Raw genomic sequence first — 25,640 nt, 5'->3', positions numbered from 1 at the left:
TATTTAGCTATAAAAAAAGCTTGTGCAAGTCTTAAATAAGAATGTATTGTTCTTTGGCACTACAGAGGAGCTGATCATATTCAGGCCTGTACATGTCTGACCAAGAACTCCTCTGATGAAGCAGCAGATCTAAGCAAAGCTGTTTTGCTATTTATAGGTACTAGAATTCTCATAACAAGTGAAGACAGGAATATTATAAAACTAAGATGGTGGCTTTTCATAAAGTACCCATTTTATTTACACTAAATAAAAGCTAAGCTATAGCACAGGATTAGTGTAATATTTAAAAGATTCTGTGCAAACAGCCAGCAACTTGTAGACTTCCTCAGCATGATCCATTTCTTTCTGTAGCTTAGCAACATTTAGACTATAACAAACAAAAATTAATAGTGCCAACGCTAATTTCCATATGTGATGCTCGTCCAAGTTGACTGGAACCATTTTCAGTTTAACCTGCAGCATGCCATACCTCACACACAAACAATAAATCACTGCAGCACAGCTCAGGGGGTGTGCTGGTGTGAGCAGCAGCTTCCCCGTGTCGCTGCTCGGTGTCAGTGGGAGCTGCTACTGCTCAAGCAGATGTTTCACGTTGATAAGCAGAGACTGGAAAAGAAATTTAGAAGCTACTTTTTCTTTTCTCTTTTTTTTCATTTTCTCTCCCACACTTGGCAATAACTGGTCTAATATATTTGCCATGTGAAGCTCCTCTACTTAGAGTAACTTCCTCTTTTCCTAAATCCAAATAATCATTAGTCGTGCTAAATCACAAACCTCCTCCTTTCAAGCTTCCTTCTCACTCCTCCAGTTGGGAGCTGTCTCTTGCTGTCAGATTTAACTTTTGGCTATCCTTTCTTAGGGAAAGACACAGCCTATGTCAATACTATTAATCAACACAGCTATAAAAATTCCCATAGAGTAGGAATCTACAATCTAAGGCATATGTTATATTATTGCTAAGACATCTGAATTACGAAATGCAAATGCAGTACAATTCTATAAAATTGTCATTATATCCCGTGGTATCCACAGCATTTGTAAATTCAACCACAGCTTAAATCATCCGAACTGAAAATGAGCATTATGAGACAGAACTAAGGCAATTGAAACTTCATTATGACCCTAAGGAAAACAGGTAGGTGGGAACAAAAGCAGCCACCAGGTACAGAATGCTGGAATGAGCTTGGATATCCACACCAGTTACATTCTCCTGGATAGTGTAGTTCCAACACTTGCCTCCACATTTCTCTGTCCATCTTTAGATTTGGGAATAAACTCCTTCTTGTAGGTTACATCCCTAACAACCTAAAGGATAAATTATTTTTTCAGGTATTCTGAAGTTTTTCTCTCCTTCCCTGCAAGGCAGGGCCACATCAGCTCTACACCCCAGATGTTTGGGAGTCAATTGAGCAATAAGGAACTTCAGGAACTGTGTATCCACCTGAATTTCCCTTAAAATATTAGTTTATAAATCAGGTAACAGTTTACAAATAGAGAACTACACTGGAAATCAGAATGGAAAATGTGAGCACACCACTCCATCTCAAGGCAACCTAAGTTGCAATAAATAAAAAATGCATGGGAATCTAACAATGAGATAAATTATACTTTCCTCAGTGGTTAAAATATTTGGAGTAGAAAAAATAATAAAAAAAATCTATAAAACATAGTCTGGAATTTATTGTCCTTTAAAAGCCCTGTAATATTAGTTGAAATCACATCCCTACAAATTAAATATATATTAGGCTACGGAAATCAATGTAGTTAGAGAAAGTAAATCAAAGGCAGAATGAAGCTTACCGATTATAGTGAAAAGAGCTTGCTAAAAATATAAGGACTCCTAAATACTGTGAGGCTTTTCAAGATACTTGCTTATCATTAAGCTTCTAGTTTTGTGAAGTGAGAAGATATTTAATGTTTATTAAAATTTAGTTGCAGAGGACTGTTAATCTGTAAAATTCTATTTTAAGAAGTACAGTTTATTTAATTAATTGAATTACTTGAATAAAAATGGCAGAAGTAAGAGGACATCAGGGACAAATTTTTAACTCTAGGCTAGACCCTAGAAAAAAAAAATGACTACAAGCCATTACCTAATCACATAATCTACATTGCCAAAATCTTCACACGGAATGCAGGTAAATGGAAGCTGCTGTTTTAAATTTATGTTGTCTTCATCACTCTCAATTGCAGTGTACAGCCTTTTGCCAGGCACTGGGCAGTGTAACATCTGCAACAACTTAAAAAGCCTGAGGGTAAAGACATTCCTGCCAGCTTCTGCCTCCCCCTCCCACGAGCTCTGCCATAAGGGCTGGCAGGCAGCATCTCCTGCAAAGCCAGCCCGTGTGAGCCCCCAGCCCAGGGCACATCCCTCCCTCCCTCCCTGTGATGCTTCAGGGGCTGCCTGGAGGGAGGGATCAGCACCAGCTCAGCCTGCACTGCTCAAAGGGAGGGAGCTGAGTCCCAGGGTACAGAGGAGAAAAAAGGGGGACTGATGGCTTTGCCCCATTTGAGAGACTTGGATTAAAAAAGGGAGAGCTTACACAGCAAAGAAGGGCTGCTTGGATAGATCCAAAGTGATTTGGAGACACGGTTTTGGGGAGGTATTCCCCACTTAGGTTATGTAGGGAAGAGAGAAGACAATCTGGGATCATGCTATGGGACAAGAGAGAGACCTCTGACAGACATTTTTCTGGAAAAAAGACAAAATCACAGAAACAAATTTATTCAACCAAGTCACTGCACACAAACAATGAAATATGGGAAGGAATGGGGTAAAATGCTCTGAAGCACCTACATGATTTGGCAATGTTCATTCTGGAAACAGATCAATTTTAGTGGGAGTCTGAAATTCCTGTCTGCATCTGATGGCATGTAAAAAATCTCACTTAAGTACTGTGAAAATTTTACCTTGACGTAAACCATTAAATCTGAACCAGAAGGTGAGCTTGATTTCTTATCTGCTGGTACAGTACATTTAAATATATGTATATACATAGTAAGTGTACTAGATAAGCAACAGAAAGAACTTGCCTGGATTTCTTAATTCTTGGATGAAAAAATGTAGCATGATGAAGATACCCTAGTAACTGATAAAATCATTATTATTAGTAGTAGTATTTTAAGTGAGAAAATACAAAACCAAAACAGACCCCTAGCAATTACAAACCCTACAAACCTGGTGCTACCTGTCACACCTGTGCCTCCAGGCATAAATTGCTAAGTCACAGTAACTTTGTGCATAAAAAAAGGACTATCTTTCCATCTGGATGTTAAGTAATCATTTGAATACCATTACAAATCTAAACTTGGTGATTTCTATATATACATAAGGCTTCTAATCTCTTTCCTTTTCACCCATTCAACCTCTGTGGTATTTGTGAGTGGTCAAACATTTATTTTGTTTGAATTAACTAATGGCAGAGGGTTTTGTGAAGGTCATCATGCTGGTTTACACACATGGCTGATTAACACACATCCAGAGCTAAAAGCATCAGATATTAAATTTTGAGTTAAGCATCTTTTCTAGCAAGGACTGCAATCACCATCTGCAGCACTGCCTGCCTTCAACCTTGACACTGCCCTAAATGTCAGGCAGCCCCAGCCAGCCATCAAACCCCTGTCCCCTCCTGAAGGTCACCAGCTCCACGTGGTCCATGCTGAGCTCAGGCACTCAGCTCAGCATCCCCTGGTCCCCCCAGCATCGTGCAGGGAGCTGGGCTCCACCTGCAGCCCTCCAGCACAGCCACACTTGCTCCTGACTCCTTCTCCTTCCAGGAATGTGGCACCCTGTGAGGAAAGGAACCTGCCAAACACACTGATCTGACAGGACCCATCGTTCTGCATCCACCATATGGCCCCATGTCCTACCTTCAGAAAACAGGCTATGAGAAAGACCCTCAGCATCCATTCAAAGCACAAATATTTCTAAAACTGCAGAGCAGATTTAACATCTGAAATGCTCTCTCCTGTCAGAAAAAGTCCATCAGTATTAACTATGTAACTCAGTAATGGCAGCTTCTGCCTTTTCCCCTGTAGCAAATTTGCTGAAGCTTGCTCCCACAGCACACTGCCAACATACAAGAGAGGAGAGAATGACAAGAAAAGAGAAAGAAGAAAGAAGAGCAAGAACTTAGCCAAAACTTGCTTGGCTTCGACACTTACAAGCGGAAGCAGCCATCTCCCATAACTACACTTGACTGCAACCCATCACAGAAGGAAAACACAACAGGCAAAGAAGCTGCAGCTGTTACTGGAAAAGATGTACGAAGAAATGCTGCCAAATTTATTTCCAAAAGTATCACAAACCTGAACATCCCAGGAACACTGAGTGTCTGCAATACGGTGCTAAGTAAAGGAGATAAGAAATGCCATTCTGCATGTTTATCTGCCTGCATGAAAGAAAGGAAAATGTAAATATTCATTCCCTCATAAAAGTGAAACAAAAACCCTGCAAATTTTTATTAATGACTGTGAAGCCAAAGGGATAAGGAGCAGCTGACCTTGACTGGGAAGAGTGGCTCTCTTTAGGGTGCTGGAAGTTACGGTAATCTTTTATTTTAGAGCTCTTTCCAACACATCATTTAGGTGTAAGGTATTACATGGAAAATAAAAAGGCAGAATCACATAAACATAGGCAAAAAAGCAACAAAAAATGCATAGGTATAAGATATATAAGCTAATACTTTTTGAATTGCTGATACTTTAATTATATCTATTAAAATTATACAGCTAGGAGTTTCTCACAGCATGAGGTCACCAACGTACTGTGGGCAGAAGCAGATACACTTTGCACATATCTGAACAATTTTAAAACCTTCCTGCATAACTGTACTAAAAAGTGGATGTTTAAAACCCTCTTTGTGATCACAACCAGAAGGGCAACCTTAACTTGCACATATTATCCAGAGCCAAGAGAATTTTGTTGAATAGACAGTCACACAGAATGACAGCACTTAAAGGTGTCAAACACTGCTGTTCACCAGAGCCCAGCACTAAAGCTGAACCTTTCAAGCATGACTTTAGCTCTGGGCTTTGGCAGCTGCCTCCTCCACCTTCTGAGCCAGCCCAGAGAGGGGATGTGGGTACCACTGAGCACCTCTCCATGCCCAGTCAGCATTTCAGGGGAATGCAACACTGAGCCAGGCTGAGAGGGTCAATCATTTGTGGGCAAAAGGAACAAAACTTATGTCATAGTGTCCATTTAGGAGTTATTTTACCTGTACCACAAGCCTTAACCACCCTCCAATATGAAAAGTGTATCTTGGAGTCTGAACACCTGAAGAAAAAAAATATTCCATTATGCTGAATGCTCAAGGAATAAACAGCAACATTCATTCTGAGTCATTATTAACCTAACAGACCGTCAAATGCAAATACTCTTAACTGTGATTTAATTAATGTTTTAATAATTACAGCTTTTCTTAATAAATACTTCCATGCCTTCTACACATGATTAGAAAAAGAAGAAAAAAAATTCAGTTCCATCATAATTTAGCCAAAGCAGTGCTTGAAATGAGGCTGCATTTGCACAAGGAAAGCTTGAGGAAGCAGACACACCCCCTGTGAACCTGGATGGTTCCCCAGCCTCACCAAACCCCTCTGAGCTCCACCTCAATCTCATTTTTCATACACCTCACTAAGAGCAGCCCCATCACTGCTTTCCTTGCCTGGACCTCCCCAGGAGCTCTCCAGCTCCTGCAGTACAGGCTGTGCTGCCTGGCTCTGCAGAGAGGGGACCACATCTCTCCTTTTGGGCACTGCAGGCATTACTGCTTCAGGAGATAGCACTGCAAAGCCAAATTTCAAGTTTTCATCTCTCCTTTTGGGCACTGCAGGCATTACTGCTTCAGGAGATAGCACTGCAAAGCCAAATTTCAAGTTTTCTAATTGATACAACTTACCTGAGGCTGACAGGTGTGCACCTGTGGGGATGTATAACATATATATACCTTCTCTTTTCTCTCTTCATTCCCAAAGAGTGACTAAAAGTCGTCTGGAAATTCACTAAATAATCTGAGAATTAAAATAAAATTTATTTCTGATATTTCTGATGAATTAGTTGCACACAGACAGGTGATGCCAGCAACACAGGCCATACAGAGAGGGGAAAAAACCCCAGGAAGCAGCAGTGTCTGAAACATGCCAGCTCTGCCACTCAGGAGGGCAGAGCATGAACTGATGGTAAATCAACTCCACAACATTCCAGTTTATGGAAGCCCATTTAAAATCCTGAAATGTAAAACAGTTAATAGCCCTGAGAAAATTAAACTTTGCTTGGTCTCAAAGGATTTGGCTTTGAGAGCAGCAAATGATAGTATGGTAAATACATGTGAAAACATGGGATTGTTTTAAGTGGAGCAGCTTCCAGAAGAAGGAACCTTTGAAGAATTGCTCTCTCTGGTTGGAAGGCACAAGCCATGGGGTAAGAAGGGAACAGTATTTCACATGGAAGAAAGGAAAGTCACTGCAAACAGACTGGCTTTTCTCACTGAACCTATCTTATCCTAAACAAGACTTCTAAAATTAATTGAATCCAATTACCCAGGTTTTCATGAGGGGGAAAAAAAAGCAAGAGGGAAGGAGTAAAAAAAAGCTAGCAGATGTGTTGAAATGAAGTTGTAATATTTAATCAGTATTAAAACTGAGTTGGGAGCCAATCAATACCCAATAAATTCATTTTGGTGGAAAACTATTTAAATTACAGGCTATTAAAGGATTTCTCCCCTCTAGTGAATTGATGTCTCACTTCCATAGAGAACTTCTGCAGTGTTTTATTTAAAAATTCAATTAACCCTTTGATTAATGAAACAGTAATTTGTTGTACTGTTCTGACAGGCAAAGATGTTATGGACTTAACTATCATTTATTTTTAAATTGTGAAGAACTGTCCTTTTAATTTTATTTTGAGAGCCAATCACTTTTCCCCAGTTCTAGCAGATGAGTGGTGCTGATGGGGTGACATTCACTTCAGCTGAAGTGCATGAACATCCCTGAGATCTGGGTAAGTTCAGCCTCCTCAGCCCCAGCTCCAGAGCCCCCAGCTCCCCATCCCTGCTCTGTGAACACAATCCCATGGACACACATCCCAGCTGGAATTCAGATTGCTTTGCTGATCCAGGCTATAAAAACAATTGCTGTTCTCCAAAAGACACTGATACAATTGGTGTTAGATCTACAGCAAAAGATAAAGTTTCATACAGTCATTGATCATTCCCATCTTTTAATTGCTGCTAAAACCTTGTGAGCTTTGCTGAATTTTGCATTCAGTAGTGACTCCTTACCCTGTACCACTGCATTTTTGTTATAATTTAAAATTGACAACATTATTTTTCATGACAGAAACAGTTCATGATATTACATGAATATTAATATTTCAATAATTATTTAAATTATTAAAATAATCTGAGTCACTTTTTTTTTTTTCTTAAATTGTATAATACAAAGTTCCCAGCATAAGATGTTATTTTAAAATGTATGTAAGTTCTTTATCCTTCCTTTTACCGCATCCCAAAAATAAGAATCCCTGCATGTTGGGTTGTGAATGAACATTGTAAGACTTACCAGAATCAGAGAGAAGAATGTTTGTCACATATGAAAAGCAGCACCAATAATTATTCAATGAATTTAGAAATCAGCTCCAGCAGGGAAGTGTATGAGATTCCTGCTGATATTGGTCATCTGAGAAATAATGATTTATTGCTGTTCAGTGCATGCTCACTTACGTGGATACAATTTCCTGCTATGAAATCAAAACAAACTAAGAAGTCCAAACATTAGCATGGTTCCTTCAAGACACTGGGGAATAAATTGAATACTAATAAGTATGTTTACCACAGCTGATTTGGTCCATGTTCAAGAAGTGTAAAACATGTAAAACTCCCAATGTTGTCAAATTAACTCTGTATTTTTTTTTTTTATTAATGTCTTAAAAGCTAAGTACTTCTCTGCACAAAATTAGAGGGAGATTCTGTAACATTCATTTTTTCAGAACATTCTTTATGTTTTCTATGATTTATCTTAATATCCATTCATAACTTGGCTCATTTGAACACAGCTATTTTTGATTTACAGCAAGGAATTCAGATTCTGCATGTGAAATTTTAAATTAACTCTGATGGTTTAACAGGAGAAAAAAAAAACCAAAACAACAAACTTTCAAATTTGGCCTTTCAATTTGTCCCTTGAACTAAAATACACACATTTGATGGCTGCATGTGAAATGGGAATTAGCACATACATGAAAAGCAGCCAGGTACCGCAGTAACATAGAACATAAGAATATGAAGCACTAGATCCCAGAGATGACATAAACAGGACTGGAGACTAGATCACTCAAAAGAGAAGTGGAATGCCCAAAAAAAAGTATTATTTAATTATTTTTTTAGTGAAGTACTAGAAAGCCTACCCAGTAATAGACTGAATTCCAGTCTATTGTGCATTACACACAGATCTTAATCGTTGGTAGGGTCAGAAACCTCTGAAATCAGCACCCTAAAATCCAAACACACACCCCACCCCAAACCTCACGGTCATGAGAACTGAAGGATGCTCTCAAGATGCTCAGAGAGCACTGAACCAGCTCAAGCTGAAGGTGTTCCTGTTGTGAGCAGGGGTTCTGTGAGCGAAGGGCAAAGCGCTGCCACCGATCCCTGCAGCGGCTCCTCGGGGCTGCAGCCACAAGGGATGAGAGCAAACACACAATTCCTGCTGCCTATTTCCACACAAGCAATGCTATCACCAGATCTGGCTCCTTCAGTTGCTCCAAAGCATTTTATCAGTAATTCTAAGGCTCCTGTTTTAACTACAAAATGCACATTTGGAATCAATAAAACAAGTTTTCAAGAAAAACTAAAAGCAATGAGAAACTGTGTTGTTTTCAGTCTGTAATGCTATTCCAACCTACAGTTGGTAGAATTAACAATTCTAAAACTCTACAGTAATGCCAGATGCTGCAGCCAGTTGTTGTTGACTATTTAAAAAAAAAAGAAAAAGTCATTTTGAACACATCCTGACAGTATGATGCTCTTACAACTCTTTTGTTTCTTAGACTTCCAGCTGGGAAATGATAACTGGAAGACATCTGTCCCTATATTCCAAAAATCTGTAAAGGACAAGCTTTTTATCAGACTGGTGACAGCTTTTTGTCAAAAATATAATTTCTCAGTTAATCAATTATCTATCCAATTAGATAGCTTTTTGAATAAATCCATCTTTTCAGAAAAGGGAGTGACAACTCCTCAGCCTCCTACTAATATCCTACAAATATCCTAATCAGCTTCCTACAGTCATCCATGCTCTGTGAAGCAAAAGCCTGATTGGGTCTCCTTGTAATTGTGAGCCTAACTTCATCTAATAGCTCTTGCTAAGTAATAAGCTTACCAGATATCACACGAAAATTATGGCACCAAGTTGAATGCATACTTTGTACTGCTCCTGAATGAATATGAATGCCTGTTTAACTTTACTTAGCTCTTGATCCTGATTCCATTCAGCTCACAGAAGAAAAACAGTCCTTGATATTAATGCAGCAGAATCAAGTCGGCAGGCACATAACCCACTCAATTTCTGCAGAATACTCAGTTAAGAGTATTTAACTCTAGTTAAATTAATGCCTATGCACTCCTAAGATTGGGTTCAAATATTTGGAATTCAAGAGCCAAATATTACACTCTGGAAGATGACTCCATTCTGATCCAGCTGTCCTACAGCTGCTGGCAGGTTTGAGTCAAGGTGACCAGACCATTCTGTCACCGAGGTGCCGAGGCCCTTGAAGTGCACTCACCGTGCTGGAGGCTCAGACAGTCTGTCCAGTGCTGGGGGACACGTGCCAGGAGAAAAAAAGAACTTTCTGAAGAAGACAGTGACCTCCAGATGATCTCCAGCCCTTCCTCCCAACTAAAACGCTCCGTGGTTCCCTAACACAGACTGAAGCCCAGGACACCAATTGCCTTTTTAAAGCATAACTAAATAAAAGGATTGACATAGCTCCAGTATGAGCCCACAAATAGAACTGGCTGTTCAAAAGGACCTTTCAGAGATGGAATAGAACTGTGCCTCTTGAAATCTGATTTATTTATGCAGTCCCCCATAAAACATAATTGTCTGTGAAGTGCCAAGTGCCTAAAATTTTTACACTTCCACTTGAGAACAATCAGGCATGGACTTAATTCCACTCACTAGTGAATCCTGGGTTACCTACCTTTTCCCCTCCTCAGTTATGATTACACATGTACTTAAGAGAAACTCATAAATGAGGAGTCTTTTGATCATTTTAGCTTTAAAATTCACCAGAGAAGTATTTTTTTTTTTTCTCTATGTGACTCCCTTTAAAATCTTCCAGTGGTTTTTATTAAATAGAAATCTTGCAAAACATCAGAGTCAGATGTTGGATATTTGTACTCCATCAGTAATTTCACTTTCACCGGTCAAACAGCAAAGTCAACCAATTGCTACTTTGTTCCACTTCCTCAAAACAGATGAAAAAAAAATTGCACTAGTAAGCACAAACCAGAAGCATTTGAATTTTAACTGGAACTAGTAAGGTCAAAATTATCTGTGCTTACACAGCCAAGTGGAGTAACACAGGGTATGAAATGACATTGGGTGAGTATTCCAAGAGTTAATGGATACCAAGGGGAACACAAATAAATTTATGTTGATATTTTGATGGAAAATTTGAAAGAGATTAGGTTTATGGTATGCTCCTGAGGGAGCCCTGACCAAGATAAGGAGTATGAGCTATGAGAATTCATTTCTGAGAATTAGGAGAAAAAAAAAAAAAAAAAAGCAGCCAGAGAAGTTTTGATGACTGGTATACAGAGACTTATACCTGGCTTGCAGTCCTTGGGGAAGAGTTAAAGAGTCCAAGAAATAATAGATTTTCAAGAAAAAAAGTGATATATTGAAAACAAGTGAATAGGAAATACAAAGGTAGTGGTGGAAATGAAAGCAGGATGATTCTGGTGAATCCAGAAATCCAGCAAATTGTAAATAAGACATTTAAACCAGCAGGAAGACAGATTCATTGAAGTCCTTGGGATCTAAATGTCATTGTTCTATTTTTAGATGCCTGGTATTTAACAGAAAATATGACCTGTAATAATTGATATTTAACTACTATATTCAATTTGTAAACATGATAAAAAGGAAACGACAAGATGAATGCTTTATAGCTGTTATGAAGCTTTGCAAGGACAGTGATGAAAATGAGAAGGGTTTAGTTTACCTCCTCTGAGATAGCATACTGTACACATCAGCCCCTCACTGTCTGTTCCACTAATTTGCATGAGCACTATAATTGACAGCTTGTTAACAGCTTATTAGGGCCTCAGAAACCCTGTAACAAACACCACACGAAAAACAAGAGTGGACAGAGGCTGGAGCCATAAGTGCTATTTTAATGATCCCAAGTGAAACCTGCAGATCAAATAGTGTCTCTTGATTGCAGGAGGAATAATTATGACTGGGGTGGGGCTGGAAAATCAGCAGGTCCAGGAGTGAGAATACACAAACAGCCACACCAGGTCAGACAAACTGTCCACCCTGCCCAGTTCCTCATCTCCAGCAGCAGCAAGCTCAGGGATAGCTCCCACACACTCTCCAGCCTCAAGCAATCTGCAGCTCTGGGACTGCCTAAACCACTAGTGGTGTTTCATGTCTAATAGCCAGTGATGGATTTTCTTTTGCTATGAATCTCTCTAAATGCGTTTTGAACCTCTGTAAAGTTTGAGCACAATTAAATGGCTTAAAATACCTTGCTACTGCAAATCCTTCTGTAGATATTATCCTAGCACTCATTTCTGGGGGGGTAAAATAAACAAACCAATTAATATGTAAGCTGCAACTCTTATTTTTTTGAACTTCTAAACGTACTGTAGTTACAACATGGCGTTACCGCAGCCCACGATGGAAAATGTCTATTAGCATGAATTGCAACATATCACATGAAAGACAATAACAGCATCATAACACATAGAGAAAGCTATTTGTATTTTCTGGTGAGGGAGTACAGAGCTACTGAATGTTGTCCTTACTTATCTTAGGATGAAAGCCTTATTATAAGCTCATTTCAGTTGAACAAATCTCTCTGGGCTCCCTGCTGAGCGAGGCATTTAAACTTTAAAGCTAAAGGCGTTCATTTTGCTTTGCTGACAGTGAAAACCTTCCTGCACAAGCTCCACAATGCACATGGAAGCTTTTAGATCGCTCGGTGGCAGAATGCATTAAGGCATTTAGCTGCTTACTGCGTTTCTCTGCAGTGCACGGACATCAAAGGCATTCATTTCCACGGGCAGCTGGAGTGGACTCTTCAGAGCAACTATCATCAGCCCGCTCAGCTTTAAGTGCTCTTTAGATTCCAAATACAGAACACGGTGACAAAATATCCCGGGCAATATTTTTTTCAGAGCATCCTGAACTGGCTGTTATTTCCGAGGAGTGTTTAGCGCCATGGTCCAGGCGCTGGAGAGCTGGGGCTCTTTGCTGGGTCATGGCACCTGATATTTATCAGTGGGAGCAGATGCCCGTCACAGCAGCACAGCTTCTCCATTTGCACTGCCCGTATTCCAAACAGCTTCTACTAGCAAAGCTCTTCTTTGTTTTCTTGTTAAACAAAATAATGTTTTGCTCTTTCCTAGATGGTGATCTCTGCCTATGAAAAGTTACTGCCAAACACAAATACTCTGTGTCTGACTACACACTACAAAAGGGACCAAGCGCTTCTGTGTGCACACTCAGAAGCAAGATGTAAAAAGCTTATCTGCCTCTATATTGTGTGAATCAGTGAGGAGAACCAAAGTTTAATCACTTCAGCTCACCCGAGTGTAACACGACCCCAAATCAAACACCCTAGCTGTAAAAATTCCCTGCCATAAAAAGCAGGGCAAATAAAAAATAAAATTATTTTCATCACGGGCCTCTCTTCAATTTTACTTAGCTTAAATTTTGGCTCCAGCCTTATGCTCATAACACCCACAGAAACCAACAGCAGCCTGCAAGGGTAACTTTTGATCATCTATTCACAGAAGCTGCTTCTATAGTAACACCAAGAAAAGTATTTTAAAATAATGATGCTGTAAATGTGGTAAAAAGAACAACGCAAAAGAAATACTACCTTGTCTGTTATACTGTGATTCGGGGGAAAGGGTTTTTTAAATTTTATTTTGGTTTGTTTGTTGGCTGGTTGGGGTTTTTTTCCAGAGCTTACCGTTGCAAATAAGCATGAGAGTAACTTAGCACTAATTGTTATGAATACATAGATCAGGAAGATTAGGAAATGACTGTGTGACTGCAGGGCTTATTACAGAGGCTGTATGCAGGTAACAGTACAGAGCTCACAAAATGCAAAGAATAAAGCATGAGACCAAGCCAAAATCTCACTGAAACATGAGCTGATCAATATCTGAAGAGTTAAATACAGTAATTATGGAAATATTACCTTACCAGACTATGGGTTTAAATAGATCCATGATAAAGGTAAAGGCAAAACACAAAACAAAACCCCAGCAAACACCATTATCAGTATTAGGTTACAACTTCAAGGCAGATTCTATTCAGGTCAGTCCATACAAATACAGAGAGCTAACAACACATTTTGTTACTTGAAACATGCCTTTATCTAGGTCTACAAAAATAAGTATTTAAGCTACTAACATTTAATTTTTGGAGTATTTGAGATATTTTACTTTGAAGTCAAGGGAGTATTTGCTTAAAATGAGGAACTATAGAAATGGTTTTCTTACTTAACACCAGCATTAACAGCAGTATTTAACTCTTCATTAGTAGTAAGACTTCTACCAGTAAAATAACAAAACTGCTGCAGGTTCTTGTTACTGAAAACAGCAGTGAAGCCATTATTTTTCTGAATGTATTAATGCTACATGTTTTGCTTAGTGTATGAACTCTGAAAAATTAATATAACTCAAACACAAGATTATAAATTAATCTAATTTAATTTAAACAGAAGGAAACCAGAAGGAAACCAGAAGGAAGCATCCTTCTTTAAACAGAAGGAAAATTCCATTCTTCATTAAAAACAAATAATAAAAGTGGGCTTCAACTGTGGTAGAAAGGACTCAAACACTAAGAGAAACTTTCTAATGACAAAGAAAGCAAAGCAGAGGAAGGGAGAAGTGGAATTGATCAGATCATGTGTATAAACTGATATGTCACACTCATGGTCCACGTCACCTTCAGAGGTCAGCCTCAGACTGCAGCTAGGAAAATGTTTCTCTAATTAAAATTAGAAAGTGAAATTATTTTATGAAAATGAGAAATTGTATTTCCTCCCAAAGCTTAAAGCAACGTGTGCTAAGGAAAATCTGCCTGAGCAGACACAAGGGCAGAAGCAGCTCTGCTCTCAGGGCAGCAGGCAGCAAACAGAGCACTCTGAAGGATCATCTCCAGCACCTACACACCAGGAAGAGGTCCCAGGAGGGATCAACACTTGTGTAATGGCTTCCTGTAAGATTAAGAATTCTTCTTACATCCTATCATTTAACTACTAAAAACCTATTTCATATTTTCCTGTTCTTTACAAAAGTTTGAATTGACACGGCCAATATTAAGAAAAATGACTTAACACTTCACTTCATGAAGTTCAACAAGAATTTTAGTCTGATGCTGAGCAAAGATTACAGATCCATAGTACTACTGATACACCATTTATTAGGCTCACAAAAAAGAATGAGTTAACTGCACAATCTGCTGTCTTTTGTCTTAGTCCACTTGCTTTTATATTCAAGCTCTGCCTCTTACTACTTTGAAAATATATTTGTGTCATTTGCTTTAATGATTAAGAATATTGCAGAGAGAGCCAACTCACAATATGGCAAATGTGAGAATGGCAAGATTTTAAATTTAAATTCCAAGTGTCCAGCAACTAAGCAGGGCAAGCTGAAAAGCCTGGGAATTGCTACAGCACTGGCCATGAGTCAACTCTTACATGTTGATTGCCTACTGTAACTACCAGTAATTTTTGATGGTGTTTGGCAATCTTTATTTTACTTACAAATACTTGCATAAAGGCAAAACAAGGCATTTTAAATAGCCTCAAATCAGTTGCAAGAATAAAACCCAGCTGTATTTACTGTCCTCCTAAAAAGGCCCTATTGCTGCTGTACCAAAATTTGTGGCGCTCCATAACTACTGAAATTGTGATACAAGATTGCATTCACTTTTACCTTACCCTAAGCAATACTATTTTCTACAACTGTAAAGGAACCACACTATTACATACCATGCACTATCATATTATAATCTATTTAAAAGAACTGGCACAGCTACAATAAAAATCATCTTTTTTTGAAGCTTGTTCTTTGTAAATTACCCAAATGCTAGCAGTTGAGGAGAGCCTTTGGTTTCTTTTCACATTGGCACTGTAAACCCCCTCTTGTTCGAGACACACATATCCCTCAACTTCTGTCAAAAGCAAGAAGAAATTTCCTAACCAAAACTGAAAAGTCCTTGGCTTTTCAAATGACTATAAATTGCATGGCTAAGTGCATATGGCCACAGGGCTGTCACAGTTACTTTTCCTGACAATTCATCATAGCATACTAATTCTGTAATATCATTACTGTGTCTCTTCTCACTGTACTGATCCAGCCAGTTAATTTAATCAACTAATAATAGATTCAGAAATGGATGCAAAGGGCCCTAGCACTTCAAATTATATTACTAGAGATGCACAGCAGTGAAAACAATGTATTCTATACTTGCCATTAAATATAACCCCAGTAAGTTATATTCTTTAAGTATGTTGGAGATTTTCCTTTAAAAGGGAAAGAAAAAATATTTGTACAGATTTAGAAAAGGTTCTTTCAACAAGATTAAAAAAGCAGTTTATTTCACACTAAGCATAACTTAAAATTACATTCCATTAATTCGAAGAAAAAATTGTAACCAACATCTTAATCAATTCTCATAATTACAGGTGAGTTTCAAGGTAAAAAAAACTGCAGGAAAGAAATACCCATCTGCAGTGGAAGCTAAAGGTGTGTGATTAACTGCAAAGTCAGCCATTCAAAAATGGACAATTAATTTTATTAAATTTTAATCTTCTCTGAAAATGTCAATGATGATTAAAACATTATTCTCCAATACCTCAGACCATTTTGCATGTCATGAAGACTAATACTTAAACTTTGCAGAATAAAAAAAAAAAAAAGTAACCCAAAATGTAAGCAAGACTAGGACACAACTTCATCCAATTTGTCTTTTAAAACATTCACAATCAACATAGCACCATGAAAATGCTGTGAACGTGCAGCACAGAGTCAGAGCTGCTGTCTGCTCACTTCAGCTGTGACATGCACACACCCCAAAGGGCACAGCCTGCCAGAGGCCACACACTGAACATGGCAACAGCCAAACTTGGTACAACCAATCCAAGACACACAAATGTGTGTGTGTGTTCACATCTGGAGCTAACAGACAGATCTGTATGTTTAAATAGTTGAAGTCCTTCAAGACCAAGGTTTTTTTTGGTGTTCTGTTCTCACAGGCTGATGAGCAGCACTCTCTCACATGAGGCACCACGGGCAGAAGTCACTGCAGCTCCTGCCTGTTCCTGCTCCCAGCACAGCCCAGGGACCACGCTCACCTGAAGCTTCTGCCTGAGCTGCTTCCAGTCCCCTTTGCACTACTGGAGCATTATAAAGGACAAGGATGCCACTCTGGATATAGTGCATTGTGAGGAAATCATGTTCAAAAGACCCAATTTCAACCCCTACACAGAATTTTCTACTTCAGACTAAATCTAGAGGAAATACCAATGTCAATTCAATGTATGTTTTGGGGACCTTAGACTAAAGTCAATGAAACTCTTCACTTGCTGAGGCAGTTTGTGTATTGAGGCCTAAAATACGGCAAAAGGTGTGTTTCCTGATGTAAATACATTTAATTTTGGCAAAACTCAGTGAGGAAGGGCAATAGAGATTTATAGACTTACTCTCTGGCCGTGATTCAGGAAGGCAAATGTTTAACATTCTAAAGGCAATTAGAGGCCTCCAAAATGCAATTAATCTTCTGTACCTGCCAAAGTACCCTCCCTGAAATGAGGGTGCCTGAATTCAGACTTACATTAAGTCCAGACTAAATACATATTTCTTAAAACACATTATGCAGAGTGTACCCTCCCTTTCAGGTGTCCGACGTCATTTGTTACTAAGAGCGATTCCAATTATGCCAGCCCAGTCTAAAAGCAAGGCATCTGCTTGAGTACCATAATTTAACAAAACAAATAATTTTCCTTTCATCAATATACAACAGCTTTGTTCATTACTGGGAAACGTTAGGTGGTGAAGTATTGAGTGCTATGCATTTTACGCTTAAATCAATGTACTGTCTTGCAGTTATGCCACCTAATGTGTTTTTAAGCCATGCGCTACAGAAATCAATGTGGTTCTTATTTGATATTCAGTGTTAAGTTCAGCCTCATAAATTCAGAATTGCACTCTGTTATTTTGATGGTTATGTATTAACCATGTCCTGTAAGTTTTATGATTTTATATTCAGCCGTGCAGTAAATCACACCAGTTATACACAAATGGCATGTGCTGAATTTACTTTTACTGTCCATTCTAAACGAGAAAGTAAAAGATGATTCATTTGACCTATTGGGGAGGAAAAACACAGTGTATCAGATAAAATTCAGAAGGTGTATCAGTAGAAAAATTAGGCTCCATATAATTTAACTGAGTCTTTTCTGAGACAAACTGATTTGCAGCAGATAAATGTGTTTGATATACTTCATCTTACCAATATTTTACACAGGAATGGGCACACAACAGTTGATCATTCTCTGGAACACATCTAGCAGGTGCTATGCTATTGTATAGAAATCTAATGCTACACTGGAATGATTTTATTTTTTTTTTAAAAATGGATATGGATATACAGAACAAAACTGAAGCCCTTTCCCAGCAGCTTCTAAAATGTTTTAATAATGGAAAAACATTTCTTAATTTGTTTGTTAAGTATACAATTTTTTTTTCTTGTATAAGACATCAGAAAATAAGTGCTCTGCAAGACATGCTTCTTTTTAAGAGGAAATTTTGTTTTTATTTCTATTTGCAATTTAATGTCTTGCCATGGAACAAACCACAGGTTCCTAGATCAGGTGGAAATATAAAGATATATTTCATTAAATACAGTGAGACAGTGCAATGCCCCAAATGATAAAGAAGACTACTGATGCACCAAAGTTCCTCTCTGTCTTCCACTTTCTCAGGTCAAATCCTGAAACTAAAATCTTTTCATGTTCCAAAATCTGCTAAAGACTGGAACAACCATTTAAAATCACGGTGTGCAGCACTTTAATTTTAATTTTTTCTAAAGCCACCAAAATTTAAAAACTAAATCTTTAAGAGCCACAGGGTGGATTGTGTGCTTCTCCTGACAGCAATTCAAGTAACATAAAATAACGTAACAGTATCTACAGTGTAGTCCAGGAGAAAAACAAGAAAGCTTTCCTTTAAAACTAGTGATGTGTACACTGGACATTCACATGGATTTCTGTCTGGTCAGACCTCAAGAGTTCATTGCTAAATCAGAATAAAAACATGTTAATTTATGTCCACCCACTAGGCTGGAGTGCCCTGACTCTAGGGAAGGAGGAGCTGAGGTCTGCTCACAGTTTGTTTACCTTGTCTAAGCTTCTTGGAGCCAAGTCCTGCACTTTGCAAAGGAGGACATTCAGAACACCTCATTCCATGAATTCTCTTACCCTTTTCTCTGCAGAAGGAAAGAAAAACGCCTTCAGTAGCAGCACACCTGTCTCAGTGGCAGCAGCACAGCCCAGAGCAGCCCTGCCCCAGCACTGCCCCTGTCCCTATCACAGGGGGCCACTTCAGGGCCTGGACATCGCTCCACAATGTTCATTTGTGGATTCAAGGTCATTAAAACTCGCTTCTACCACACACAGCAATACATTATATCCATCTTCTTAAATCTTTGCTTCTCTCTGGGAGAGCTCTGTGCTTTAAAATCTGCAATGCCTTTTTTTTCCCTCCTTCCTACCATGGGAAAAGATTTCCAGCAGCCATTAGCTACAGCCATTTTCACATCTCATTTTAACAAGCTATAAAAGCAGAACAACATGCCAATTACATGAAATAAATAAAATGAGTGGGTACAAGATGGCTAAGAAAACCTCTTGCACTGCATATATTTGCTAGAGAATGTATTAGGGTTTCACTAATGCATTTATAATCCTGCAGAACAGTCTGGCACATCTGCATCTTCAGTACAACAGAACGGCAAAGATGATAGAATCCTCAGAGAATTTCTATTTGAAATAATTTTAGATCTGTTTTATGTATACCAAGGAAGCTGCCAGTCAATCTGATCTTCAAACACACTGAACTCCACAGAGGGAATTCTAGTAAACTGTAGAATGTTCACCTAAATGCATTTATTTCAACAACATGAAAACTAGTATCTGTGTTTGGCTAATAATATGTTGCACATTTGGAACTTTGTTAAATACCTTAATTGTGTAGCATAGACTAAGGCAGTTAAATTACACAAAAGGACACAGAGGTGAATTCTATGTCTACATCTTTGAACAAAATAAGTAAATTCACTGAACATATGGCTTATTAAATTTAATAGTTCCTCTCCAAGATGATTCTGATTGCCATGTTTTGAAAGATAGGATTTTAAAAAAAATTTCTTTTGGATATTTGCCGTTAAGCAGATATGCCATCTGTCTCTCCAAATGAAAAGAAACTCAAGACTTTGATTACTATTTTCCTAACCAAGATTTAGGGTAATGTATTTCTAGTACACTGATTAACTAGATCTGACATCACATCTTGGACCTGTTTATTATTCTTTTTCAAAGAACTACTCACATACGTGCCCAAATGTACTACATGATGTGTGATGAGAGAAGCATAAGGAAGCACCATCACCTCTCACATCACTCTCCAGCTCTGTTGGTGACACCTTATTATTCAAATAGGCATCTTGTATTTTCACTCAGGTTTTAAGGACACAGATGTCTAAAGCATAAAATAACGCTCCAAACTGGACCTGGAATTTCTGTGAGAAAATGCTCACACTAAAAAAAGAGAAAATAAAAAGGAAGCCACTTGCAAATTTCATTGTAAAAAATCTATTGCAAAGAGGATGCTTGACTGAGCAGGTCACACAAATTCTGTATATCAAGGGAAAAAGTCAAAGTCTGACAGTATGCCAAACTCTTGTAATTTGCATATTTTATACTTCAGATCCTCAGAAGCCCAGCTCATTTTTCCTGTCTAGTTATTTTCTAGGGAAATCTTTTTCGCCAGTAGCCTTCAAGCCCACACAAGTAGTAACTCACCTGTGTCTGAACAAAAACGATTCTTTCATTCCCACTGATAAATGTACAGATTGTGCATCTACTTCCTAAGTCACTGAGTATCTGTTTCAAGCCCAGCATGAAGCGGGAGAGCAGCCAGGAGCAGCAATCAATGGACTAATGGTCCCTGCTCAGCCAGGGGAGCAGTGGGGTAACAGCACTGCTGCTGCAGGAGCAGCACACAGGGCACTGCTGGCTCCCAGCTCAGCACCACTGCCCACTGACATCACAGGGAGCCTCAGCTGTGCCTCTGGGGCAGACTGGGCACTTTAGAACAGAGCTGAACAAAAATAAACCAGATATATGGTGATGGGCATGGCAGAAATCCACAAGTGGCAAAACTACAAAAAAGCAAAACAAAACAAAATCTAAAAAAACACCAAAACACCGAACCAGGTTTCAGCACCCAATTCCAACACATATTACCAAAGTCCTGTGATTTATTGTTAGAACACTTGCCTGCTGTACCAATCACAGTATTAATCACTTCTGAATGAGAGCTGGACTTGTAACCCAATCCTTCCTAACCCACCCTGGCTCCAAACCCAACCTGTGTGGCACTGTCCCCCATGCCCCTGGCCACCATCCCTCTGCCACTCCCTTTTCTGGGCACCACAGACAGAAACTTGTTATACAAAGGTTGTAAAGATTTAACAGAAATGCTTTTAAAAACTGCATTTTAAGCTGTGTTTTGTGTCCTGGGACAGCCCAGCCAAAGCAGAAGCTGCTGTATCCCTCAGGCAGGCTGCCTGCTTTCTGCCAGAGGAGCTCTGGCTAACACCGGCACAATGTGCCAGCAGCACAGGAACACTTTTCACATTTAACTTCACAAGAAGCACAAACAACAATAAGGCTGAAGCATTTTGTAACGCAGTTTAATTAAGTATGTAAATAATATATGACCCCATAGGGGCCAAAGCAGAGTTGTGATACAGCTGGACAAATGGGAAAATGTGTGAGAAGCAAAATCTGACAGGTAAGAGTTGCAAAACAGGCAGCAAAGATGTCCAGAGAACGTGGCTGAAAGGAAGATGTGTTGTGCTAGGAGGAGGAGATCCTTGCTTTTGGGGGAGGAGGAGAAGACAGGAGAACACTGAGGAGGAGTGAGGTCAAACAGGGAAGGCACAGCTCCCCACTGACAGCAGGAGTGCTCAGAGCTCCTGAGACACCACCTCAGGTGTGATCCAAACTGGGGTTGGGAGGGCACTGCCTGTTACAGCCCCATGGGAGAGCACAACTGCGTGACCAATAATCCTAACGTAACAAAATTACCATGAGATAATTTTTCTTCCAAATGTTTGATTCAGATTATGGAGCAGAACTCAAGCACTTGTTCAACAAACATGAATTTAGCTGTTTAAGCTAAGTTCATGTAAAATTAACTGTTTTAGCTACTGCTAAAGGAAAAGGGCTCTGCTACTGGAAAGGGTCTGTATTAGCAGCTCAGTAACAGCAGCTAAAACACATTTACCTAATGGGGTGGAGCTTTTATAGAAGCTCCTGTACAAAATTATCACTATTCACTTACTGGACTTTATGCTTCAATTAGAAAAAGTCAATAGAAGGAGTCTATAAAAAATATTGCCTCTGACATTTTAATGCCCCAGACTTCTGAAACTCTTTAAAAGATGAGTCAGTATTTTCAGACCATCAGGACACAGAACAAACTGCTTCAGGTTTGCAGCCATTTCCCAGACTGGTGAATGCTTTATTTGGCACAAATAAATGGAGTAGGGACCCCACTCTGGTACACTGAGCACTGCTAGAGCTGTGCAGGCTTATTCCAGGTTCCATCAGATACAACCATCAGATTTTTGTAGCATTGCCATAAATTCACAGTTTCTATTCAGGCAAACCAGAACTTTCCGTCATTATTATTGATCAATCATAATAATGAAGTTGTTCTCTAATTATTTCTCAAAATCCTTTTTGAAATACCATTAGTATTGTTTCATTAAAGCTTACATGGACTTGCAGAACCAAGATTTTAGTATCTAATTCTTGAAGAATTCCTTTGAATGTTGAGATTTACTAAACTTTATTACAACCTATCGTGTTTCCAACACAAGCATCATAACAGCTCACAGAATTGTGGAATCTAGCCTTTCACAAATAAGTGAAATAGATCTTGAAAAATTAGATAGACTGTAATAAAGATTATAAATTTAATTACAGTGTATCTTTGTTTTGGGGATATAAGCACAGATTATCTGTGAATCTGATGTCAGAATCTCCAGACACTCTCCTTTCCTGCTGCTGGCTTTTATTGACACTGATCTGTTAGAACAGGTTCCACTATGTTTATATTCTAATGCGAAAAACATTAACTAACCAAATGATAAATGCATTCACAACTGCATTTAAAGCATGAATGAATCATATACATACTCATGTATGAAATCTGAAACAGAAATTATCATAGTGTGAGGTGTTTTGGTCCAGCATTTCTTTTAGATACATATGTCTGGTTGCTCTGAAAATCTGTTGGGCTTTTATTAAATAGCATTTTTTTTCACAGTTATAGAGTCAAGTCTGTTAGAATTCCTGTCAGAAATACACAACTTTGGTTCATACTGGTGTATGTATGTTAGCTGATTATTTTCAGCTTTAAGCATCATTTTGGGTTTGTGTTTTTAGGGGAATCAGAGGAAGGTAGAACCATTCCCCTGCTCAGCCTGCAGTGCCCAGGAGAGGCACCAAAGGCTTCTGAACAGCCCCTGCACCACTCCTGGGTACTCCATGTCACAGATTCCCTCTGCAAATACAATACAATAGCTGATAAAATCAGCTTTTGGAGCTCATACCAATTTTCTCTTCATGCTCACTCTGACACAGCTCAGCTTTCTAACAAGTGTACATGTTACAGTTCTGTCTGTTGGTTTATAACCAGCTTCTGACAGTGTCTTCAGGTCTGTGTCTACATTAATTCCAAATTCACTGTCTTCCTTCTCTTCTCTCCCCTTGTGCAAGTTTGTACATCTTTATAATACCTTCTGATTAATTTATCACATAGTAAAGATTTTAAAAAATCATTATCCTTTTGATCTAAAAATCCTTATATTTCATCTTTAATATGTTCTTTTGAGAGGTTCTTTCTGGAGAACTTGCCACATATGTTCTACTCCTCTGAGATGTAACAACGAAACTCAAGAAATACTTCAAATCACATTTAAAATGGTTTGAAAAGATTTTGTTTGCAGGAAAAAAAAAGCAACATTTCTTTCAAGCTAAGAAAAAAAGAGAGTATATTGCAGTACATATGGCACAAGAAGTCTAACAAAAAGGAAATATATGAAACCAATATTTGAAAGAGTGTCAAAATTTATCACCGCAGAAGTGATCTGAAACATTTTTAACATTTCATTACTTCATGAACTAGACTCAAATAAGGGGGGACAAAAGTCAGGAAAAGAAAAATATTGATTTCTTCAGATATTTTTTCTAAGATTATCATTATTTCTGTAAGACGATCTGTTCCTCCATTTGTTTTAATCCATACAAAGAATTCATCAGATGTAGAGAAAGAGAATAACCCTCACTTTGCACATTAATACTGTAATATTCTGCTTTATAAAGAGTGCTTTTAAGCCATCACGTGTCAAACAAGACTAGGAGATTATCTGGAACCATATTAATGTCTTAAGCTCAAGGCACTATGTTACATTAGAAAAAATGTAGGAAAGTGGAATAAATTATCTTTCAGACAAAGACAGGAAAATGCCATAATATTTTTACCAGGATTGAAAATTATGGGGAAAAAAGATGGTGAAAAGTATCAGTTAAAAAAAAAAAAAAAAAAAGCTAGAAAAAACACTTTAATATAAAATACCAGGGAACTGACCAAAGCCAGAAGAAGCATAGTGATGCCTGCTCTACCTCCTTTACTCCTCACCATGTAGAATTGTTTCTCTTCATGATGCTGACTTTGAAGTCCTCAGAATTCTGTTCAAATCCTCCCCCTCAGCTCCAGTCCTCAAGCTGAAGCACTGCAGTACTGGCTGTTCTGTTTTCTCAGGATCTTTAGCAAAACAGCTGGACTGATGATAATACAGAAAACACTGATTATTAATGCCTGCCTGCTGTGCATATAGGTCAGTCTCCTAACATTTATCACAGGCCTCTTTCTCCTTTTTTCCTTAAAACCCCCCCAAAAACCCCACATAATTGTAATCACACTAGACTGTCTTCATCTGTCCTGCCACCTAGAAAAATAAAATGTAATTAATTAATTCAAACTGCACAAAAAAAAAAAAAGTGAAAACATATGAGAAATTCTGCTTTAAATTAATAGAAACCTTCGTTTGGAAAGATTAGATGGCACTCTGTCACCCACAAGAGCTGATACTGGGCTCCATTATATACAGAGTGTCCTTACTCCTGTGAAAGGACATTTAGTCCACAAATAGAGAGTCTAGAGAGTCTTCAGGGGACAGGACAGGGAGTCCTGATTGAGACAGAGGACATGCTTGGAGCATGATTCAATCCCAAAATTTAGGACTAAACTGAATATGCATACCCATCTTCAAATACTCTAAGGGAAGTCAAATTATAGGTTAAGAAATAAAGTATCTGAAAGAATTAAATCTGGCTAAGTATCACAACAGAAGTGGTCTTGAAATATGCAGTAATTATCCAGAAAATTAGAACTGGCAAATGAATATAGATGATTGAGACTCAAGGAGTCTTTGAGAAGCTGTCCAGGGATATATTGACAGGACTGGGCACATAAGGATTATTATTTCACTGTTTAATACTGAAAATGTAGAGAACTCTGTGAAAGAAGAAAATGAACTGATTTACATACATTATTAGCTTCAGAAATACAGCTTGGAAAGTTTGCTGTACTAAAAGAGGCTTTAAAGTGAACACCAGCATTTATATACAGATCAACTTTCAGAACTTTTTCTCTGAATTGCTCTGGGTTGCTTTAGAAGAGCTGCACACCCAGCAGACATGGTGAGCAGAGTTGGTTTGCATGGCAGATTCCTACTTCCCTCAAAGATGTGGTGTTCCACTGGCTGCCTCAAATGTGGAACCTCCTTGGACTCTTTCCTTTACCCCTCTGGTCAGAGTCCAAACCTGGACCTAATCCTTCCCACCCCACACTTTCTGTGCACTGAACAAAACTGAAACAACTTTTTAACATGAGAGTCAGTGATGGCCTGTTTCACTGAGCAAAAGAACTTTAAATAGGAAATAAAAAAAAAGCACTACAAAAGACAAACTCCAGTCAGTTAAGCAATTACAGCCATTCCCTTGTTTTGTCCTTATCCACACTGTGGAATATAGCTTG

The 25,640-nt window shown here is 38.6% G+C and overlaps 1 protein-coding gene across 1 annotated transcript in view; it reads right to left on the bottom strand.

Annotated features, from left to right (window-relative positions):
* LOC131584081 (teneurin-2-like) overlaps positions 1 to 25,640 on the bottom strand; it is a 215,588-nt gene that overhangs the window by 7,674 nt on the left and 182,274 nt on the right. The window contains exons 5-6 of the mRNA XM_058848836.1: positions 5,220 to 5,278; positions 4,309 to 4,391 (exon numbers count right to left, since the gene is read on the bottom strand). Of these exons, the coding sequence (XP_058704819.1) occupies positions 4,309 to 4,391; positions 5,220 to 5,278 (142 nt within the window). The remainder of the gene's footprint in view (positions 1 to 4,308; positions 4,392 to 5,219; positions 5,279 to 25,640) is intronic.

The sequence above is a fragment of the Poecile atricapillus genome, chromosome 13 (genome assembly GCF_030490865.1).
Source record: "Poecile atricapillus isolate bPoeAtr1 chromosome 13, bPoeAtr1.hap1, whole genome shotgun sequence".
Taxonomy (NCBI): Eukaryota; Metazoa; Chordata; class Aves; order Passeriformes; family Paridae; genus Poecile; species Poecile atricapillus.
This window is presented reverse-complemented; position numbering and strand designations above follow the sequence as displayed.